The sequence below is a fragment of the Macrotis lagotis genome, chromosome X (assembly GCF_037893015.1).
Source record: "Macrotis lagotis isolate mMagLag1 chromosome X, bilby.v1.9.chrom.fasta, whole genome shotgun sequence".
Lineage (NCBI taxonomy): Eukaryota > Metazoa > Chordata > Mammalia > Peramelemorphia > Peramelidae > Macrotis > Macrotis lagotis.
The window spans coordinates 70021431-70029512 of record NC_133666.1 but is presented as its reverse complement, the minus strand read 5'-3'; the positions used below and the strand labels follow the sequence as shown (position 1 = coordinate 70029512).

Here is an 8082-nt window from a genome sequence, read left to right as displayed (position 1 = left end):
ACATAATCATGCATTTCTCTCCCACAATTTGTTTGAGAAACTGAGAAAAATATTTTTCTTACCTAAGAGCCTCCTCCTCTTCCCTTCTGCCCCCAACACACATAGACAGGCATATCTTCCCTTTTTATTTTTGTCCGTTGTAAGGGACAGCCTCCCAGGGAATCAAGAAGTTTTTTGAATACCTCGAACTTTGTTCTTTCCATCCCAGACAGAGTTAAATTAAGAGTAGCCAGATGTTTGCCATTGGCTGGGGTAAAGGGAGGGGAGAGCTAGTTAGTGCTGACCCTTTGTGTAATTCCACCAGCTGCATCTTCCAAAGACCTCTCCCCAGTCAGTATTCAAAGCTAATACTTTCCAAAGGGACCAGAAGAAAAGTTCTGCTTCTTCTTCTTTCCCTCTTTTTCTGAAATAAATGCATTTTTATATCACTGTGGCTTCCCATGTTATTCTCCCCCCTGACTCTCCCTTATAATAAATAAATACAGTTAAGAAAATGAATCTACACATTTGCCATGAGACTGAAAGGGAAAGGGGGAGGATTCCCTTTTGTCCCCCCAGAAGCTAGGAACTATTTTTCCTCTTTCTTCTTAAAATACAGTGTGTGAATACTTCCTTTCTATTAATTGCAAATCCTCTACGTCTCTTCCATTTCCCTCCCTTCTCCACCTAATACTCTTCAAGCCTTACTAAAGAAATTCTTTAATACCAAGCAGGGAGGACTTTCTGAGGTAAGGGAGAAATATCATAATACTGAAATGACAATTAATTTGCTAGCAATTCCTTTGGAACACTGTGCAAATTACTTCAGCAAATCATAGATAATGGGGTTCAAACTAGATCCCAACTTTTGCTTCCTTTTGCCAATAAGGAGGTAAAAGGTCCAAGGTCATAGAGATAAGAAATGGCAACAATGGGCTTTGAATCCAGTCTCTGGGACCTCCCCCTCGACATTCCATATAACACATCAACTCCTCTGTTTTGTCTTTGTTTTCCTAGTACCTAGAATGGATGTCTGTTTACTTAATATAAGAAAGGGATATTAATTGGAACACACTCTTAGGTTGCACTTTTGATATTTCTCAAATGATGGCTCCAATCCTAAAGTCCAATCCATCATATTGGATCAGAATGAAAAGTTCAAGGATGCAAATAATCAAGGGCATCAGTAGCCCATATCCATGGAATGTTTGCATAACTCCCCCCTTCCCTGCCCAACTCATCTTAGAGTATAAACAGCAGGGAAAAGGGAGGAGGAAATTCTGGAAGGAAATAGGTTATTCCTTCCTTAAATTGAGCTATCGACTTCCAAATTATTTGTGGACTTGTGGAAACTGTGCTTTGTTTGGGGGGTGGGGGTGTGTGGATTGATTTGGATGAGCTCTCATGATTCAGGGCAGGCAGAATTTCAGATGGATGTTTTACTGCCAAAATAAAAAAAAAAATTCTGGAAAGCTGGCACGTGTTCAGAAGTCAGCCAGCAAATTATGTCGGTTCAAGACTCCCAGTGGACAAACCGAACATATTAAGAAGGAAACCAGAGATCTGCAGCTCTTATGTTCTGAAGTCCAGAGGAAGGGCTAAGCAGAGTCGGGGAATATTTGTTCAGCCTACATTTTTAAGGTAAGTCGGAGATATTTATATGGAATTAAATTTGGGAAATATCAAGTGAACTATATGATACTATTTCAGGGGAAGCACTGACTTGTTATCCAGATTAATCCAGGATCCTGCAAATATCGCAAAGATCTACTCGGGGGTTTTGCAGCTGTAAAGAGTGGGGGATTAGGGAAACTGATTGATGATCATTTAATTACATTTTCCACTCAGGCCACCGGTTGATCTTCAAGTGATCCTTTTTTAAGTTGTTTTCAGATGCCTTGGTTCGGTTGGGGTAACCAGAGGACTATCCCCCAAATGACTTTCTTTGTTTCTAAGACACATCTTGGCTGATGGCTGACAGTAGTTTTAGTTTGCAGAGTACAGATATACTTCTCATAAGAATACTTTGGACTCATTTACCTTTACTGTTTTTTTTGATTCCAAAATAACAGCAACATACTAAAAAGATATTGATATATTTATATCTTGAAAATGTGTGACCTAGGTATTTGAACTTTTCAAAGATGGCTCAATTAACCTGAAATTGTCAAAATGGGAAATGCTGCATCACCTTTTTTTCTATTGGCAAGTTCTGTTTCTACCTGATCCTAATACAACAGCTTTGCCTGTTTTCTTGTTCTTCCCCCCACAGAAGACCAATAAAATGCTATAATTTAACATGCAGACTTCTTTCGAGGTTTGGAAAATATTTGCCTACAGGAACTTGTAATGAGAGATTTTCTCATGTTAAAGCAGGCAGCACTGGAGTATCCAGAGATTCTATGTTAGAGAAAGGAGTGTAGACCATGTTTTTGAAACATGGACTTTGCTTCTTTTTGAGTTTCTTTTCTGTTTCTGTTTTGTACATTTTCCTCCACAGCTGATCTTCTTAAATGGTTCCTTTTTCTTAAGCCTATGGAAAATATGAAAGGTGGGGATGGGGGTGGGTGGGAATGGGGTAGATGGTGAGTAGGGCAGAGGAAGGAAAGAGGAAAAAGAGAAGAAAATACTTTTTCCTTGGTATTTTCTTTTAGACCTTTCAATTCATGAATCTCAATGTCTCTTTTGCCATGTTGGAGAAGATATTGCCTTCTCTTCCTTGAGAAACAGAATCCATAGAATTATAGATGGGGCTGAAAGGAACCTTGAGAAAACTGAGCAACTTGCCTAAGGTCATACAGGCAGTAAATGGCAGAGCTGAGATTTGAACCTAGTTCATTTTCTTTAAAAAAAAGTTAGGGGCAGCTAGGTGACAGAGTGGATAGAATACCAGCCCTGGAGTCAGGAGTACCTGAGTTCAAATATGACCTCAGACACTTAATAATCACCTAGCTGTGTGGCTTTGGGCAAGTCACTTAACCCCGTTGCCTTGCAAAAATCTAAAAAAAAAGTTTATTGATATTGTTGCTGTTCAGTTGTGTCTGACCCTTCTTGACCCCATTTGAGTTTTTCTTCACAAAGATACTTGAATGGTGTGCCATTCCCTTCTCCAGTCCATTTTATAGATGAGGAAACTGAGGCAAACAGAGTGAAGTAACTTGCCCAGAATCCCACAGCTGATAAGAGTCTGAGGACAGATTTAAACTCAGGAGGAAGAGTCTTTCTGACTCCAGGTCTAGGACTCTTTCTACTGTATCACCTGGCTTTCCCATTTATTGATGCTTTTTTGTCTATTTTATGATTGACATTTTCTGATCAATGGACTTTTCATAAGTTAATAGAAGTTTACGAATCTAACTCCCTTATTTGACAGATGAGGAAACTGATACCCAGAGAGGTAGAGTGATTTGCAGGATCATGCAGGTAGTAGGTGGCAAAGATGAAATACAAGACCTTTTTGAGTCTGAATCTAAAGTCAGGGCTTAACCCCACTTTGTTTTCCAGTTTTCTGCTGCTACAGGAAAGTGTTACTAGAAATATTTGAGTAATAAGGGACCTTTTCTGTCAACACTTTTTGGGGATATAGGTATTTTCCAGATATAGACCTAGCATTGGGATTGCTTAGGTCAAAGGGTATGAAGAGTTTAATGATTTTTCTCAAACAATTCCAAACTTTTTACCAGAATAATCTATTTTTTTTTCATAAGGCAGAATTCAGTATTTTTATATTGAATGACATCCTTGGGTAAATATTAAACATTTTTGATAAAACATTAATTTGAAAATATGCTTTAAGGTTTGAATATTCTAAATGCTTTTGTTTTGCCATTTTCAGGAAAAGGAGTATGACCAGTGACTTGAGTTCACAAAGATTTCAGGTTGATATTTCACTGACCCCCTTTGACGTAAAGAGCAGCTATTCAACTTCCATCAAAAGCGAAAATATGGTTAACGATCCATACATCGGACCCATAAACACATCTAACAATAATGCATCAACAGCTAAATGTTTGCTGAAGCTCTCAGGTTACCACTTAGCCTTCATTCCTGCCCTCTACTACATTATTTTTGTCCTTGGTTTAATTGGCAACAGTGTGGTGGTTTCCTTATTCTGTTGCCACCGGGGGCCCAAAAAAGTTGCCAGTATTTACATCTTCAACCTTGCCATGGCAGATCTACTGTTTCTAGCCACTCTTCCACTCTGGGCCTCATATTACTCTTATGGATACAACTGGTTCTTTGGTTCAGTGATGTGCAAAATCTCCAGTGCCCTCCTGTGTCTGAACATGTATGCCAGTGTTTTTTTTATCACCTGCATGAGTATAGACAGATACCAAGCTGTTGTCTACCCCTTCCAGTCTCAGAGAAGAACCCCGTGGCAGATGTCATTTATTGTGCCCCTTGTCTGGGGACTGGCCTGTGTGTCCTCATTGCCAACATTTTATTTCCGAGACACCAAGCCCATCGACCACTTGGGAGTGAATGCGTGTATCATGGCCTTCCCTCCTGAGAAATATTCACAGTGGTCGGCAGGGATGGCCTTCATGAAGAATGCACTTGGTTTTGTGATCCCGTTGGTGTTCATCGCGTCATGCTATGCTGGCATCCGAAAGCACTTAATGAAGGCAAGTGGATTTGGGAAGAACCAACTCATGAGAGACAGGGTCCTGAAGATGGCTGCTGCAGTTGTCCTGGCTTTTGTTATCTGCTGGCTCCCCTTTCATGTTCTAACTTTCTTGGATACACTGGCATGGTTGCATGTTATCACTAACTGTGATGTGATCTCAGCCATCGATACTGCCATGCCTTTTGGCATCTGCATGGGCTTTGCAAACAGCTGCATCAATCCCTTTCTGTACTGTTTTGTTGGAAACCAGTTCCAAGAGAGATGCCGGCGCCTGTTTAAGCTGAGAGTTTCTCAGCTTCACAAGAATAGAGATAGTGTGTCTTCCAGAAAAGGGAATTCTCTTAAAGAAGTGGAAACCCTAATGGAATGAAGATGCATATGGATCAAACAGAACTTAGGCTTCCGTGAATGAGAATGAATGGCTTTGGGAAAAGGAGAATCTTTCTGATCAAAATTGAATTTCAGACTCTTCAAGAACTAGAACATAATGGAAATGCCCCTTCATCCAAGGAATTTCAGCTTGTTTCTCCCACTTCTCCTGGGGTGAGGTCTTCCCTGGTGAGAAAGACCCATAACCTAGAAGCAATTTGGAAGTTTTCTTAAATGGTGAGCAGGAAGAGTGGAGTCGTCTGCAACAAAGATAGCTCTTCCTCTTTCCTACTTCTGTAGTGAGTACCACAGTATTTGACCCCCTAGAACAGAGTCATCAGCCAGCCTCCTCGTTGAGGTTTCCTCATCATGTGGAGAAGACCCATGCAGGTTCTTGAAGATTCTACCAGTGGAGACCACCAGCAGGCCCTACTAGACTGGAAAGATTTTAAGCACAGTCTTGGCTAGGGACTGTATGCCTATTTTTCCAGGGCAACTTGGAATCACTCAGCAAGTATTTATTGAGTACCTACTGTGTAGAGGTAATCAATAAATATTTCTTTTAAAATACCCTATAGGCAGAGGGTTGGCCATCTGCTGCTAACTTTCTTCCTTACCACAGCAATTCACAAAGGCCATCTAATTAAGTCTGTGTTGGGGTGGGGTGGGCGGCTGGGATTTTTATTAGGGGAGGTAGTACCCAAGATGACAAAATCACAGATCTTTGATGACAGCTTTTGTATTTTTCCATTTAAAATAGGGGTCCTTTTGAAATACATACCAAACCCTGGTCCTGTCTTTTGCTTGGTGACATTCCAGCACTAGTTACAAGCTGCACTAGAAAATCAATCACTTTAATACAAAGTCACCTTTAAAGCCCATATTCATGAGGCATACATATGAGACAGGTACGTATTATTAGTAAAGGAAATGGGCTAGTCATATAGCAACAACAAGGGGCAGTTTAGATGCTCTGCTGGCACCAATAGGTATTAAAAGACCCAGAAGTCATGCAGGGGGTGGAGGAAGAAGATCAGGGTCAGGGAGGAGCTTACCATGACCTGTCATCTCAAAATTTGCTATTTTAACATTCAGAGTGTTAAGCTCTGTGTTTCTTTGCTGAAAGCATGTGAGTACTGTAGTGCCCTTTGATTTGGTACCTCAAAGGACCAAGCTCCAGTCACCCCACCCTATTGATATCTCTGTTCTTTAGAGTATTTCTAGGAGGTCGTGCATATGAATCACAAAGAATGAAGAGAGATGGAGAAGTGGTGGTCGACACCATTGGAAGAAGTACCTGCCTCGACAGAGACGTGAACCATCAAAGGGTGTGAATAAAACCACACTAATTTCCAGTGTGCACGCCATTCTCCAGGGCCATCTCCAAATCCTCAGTGGTGGCTTAGGGCTCTCATAGCCTTCACTAATATAAGCCAATACTGTTCTATATCAATGTATTTGTAACCTTCAGCTCATCCTCTTATATTGGTGTGGATGAGACATATAGATTTATATTGATTTAAGCTTCCTATACCTTCTGAAAATTTTTTTAGATTGTATCTTCTTTATTTTTTTTTATTTGAAACATTGAAAAATACTGTCTTTTGTTGTTACATTACCTTCATTTCCAAATACCTCTCTCTCCTTTTCCCTGCACAGGGAATCTCTCCTTGAAACAAAGGAAAGATAAAAGAGAGATAAAACTAGATAATACAGAAGCCAAATCTGACAGTAAATGCAATAATCTGAATCCATAGTCCCCAACAAAGAGGGGAAGGTGCTATATTTTCTCATCTTTATGAGAAGCTTGATCATTATAATTATATAGTACTCTTTTTTGTTGTTTTTAATCATTTATGTTGTTGGAATCATATCTATTATTTTCCTGGTTCTGGTGACTTTACTCTGCATCAGTATTTGCATGCTTTTCTAAATTTTTTCCATATACATTGTTTTTATAGTACAATACATATTCCATTATATTCGTGTATCATGATTCCTTGATCATTTCTCAGTTGATGAGCACCTTTTGTGTCCAATGCTTTTCTAACACAAAAAATGGCTACAATGAATATTTTGATTTATACGAAACCTTTTTTAGATTTGATGTGGGAGTATGTGTCTCTCAGGAGCACCTCTGGTTAAAAGGGCATGGATTTGGCTAATTTTTTTTTTGGTTTTACCTTAATTCCAAATTTCTTTCCAGAAAGTTGTGATGCATTTGTAGCTCTACCAACAGCCATCTCAGGGTGTCTTATTTTTCCACAACCCTTCCAAGGTTTACTATTCCCATTTTTGCCATTCTGGACAATTTGCTTGAGGGTAAAATGAAACCTCAGATTTTTTGAATCACCTCTTATTATTGGTGATTTGGTCAACTTCCCCTTTTGAAATAGAGAGGATGCTATGAGATGGTCTCCGTCTCCCACAGCTCTTAAGTAGCATACTAACTCTTAGCTGCTCAACTCTTCTAATTCGAACCATAAGAAGGGGATGTGTAAAGAAAATCCATTTTCCCCATTGCACCACAGCAAATGTGCAAACTGACATTGCTTATGTTATTATGAAGATATTCATAACATCAATATCTTTCTCTATATTATGCCATTGACACTATAAAGGCTCTTCTTTTGGGAGTGAGGGGATTATTACTTGTAACTGATAAATAGAAAGTAGAATTATAATGTAACCAATACATATATTTTAGTGCCTATTATACAAGGTACTCAATAAATACTTTTTTAAAGATATATTGTATCATCTGGGAGTTTTATAATATCCCTTTTCTTGTGATTATTTGAAAGCAATAAATAAAATAAATGCCCTCTCTGGGTTCTAAGACACCAATCTCCTGATTTTGTGAACAATAGCGCCTGCCCCACTCTCCAAGAGGACCACGATGGTTAATTGTGGTACACTTGGCTATTTTCTAAAAGGTCTCTATGAATATTTTAACTTCTTTAAACTATGAACAGGCATGGTAAGAGGCCAGTTCTGGTTTTAATGGAGAGCCTGAAGGACACAGCACATGGATATTATCAAATAAGATGGTAATCTGGAATCTTGTGACAATGCCAAATGACTTGGATCACAAAAGGCTTTCTGGG

General features: G+C 39.3%; 1 protein-coding gene across 1 annotated transcript; it reads left to right on the top strand.

The window, feature by feature from the left end:
- Nucleotides 1–1398: 1398 nt before the first annotated feature.
- AGTR2 (angiotensin II receptor type 2) lies at nucleotides 1399–7725 on the top strand. The gene is made up of 2 exons (XM_074200252.1): nucleotides 1399–1620; nucleotides 3815–7725. Exon 2 carries the CDS (start codon nucleotides 3825–3827, stop codon nucleotides 4974–4976), a length of 1152 nt encoding a protein of 383 aa, XP_074056353.1. The 5' UTR covers nucleotides 1399–1620; nucleotides 3815–3824; the 3' UTR covers nucleotides 4977–7725.
- The last annotated feature ends 357 nt before the right edge of the window (nucleotides 7726–8082 follow it).

Bases quoted from the DNA above. Each gene is read 5' to 3' on its own strand.
- AGTR2 (XM_074200252.1), top strand. From the start codon at position 3,825: ATGACCAGTGACTTGAGTTCACAAAGATTTCAGGTTGATATTTCACTG.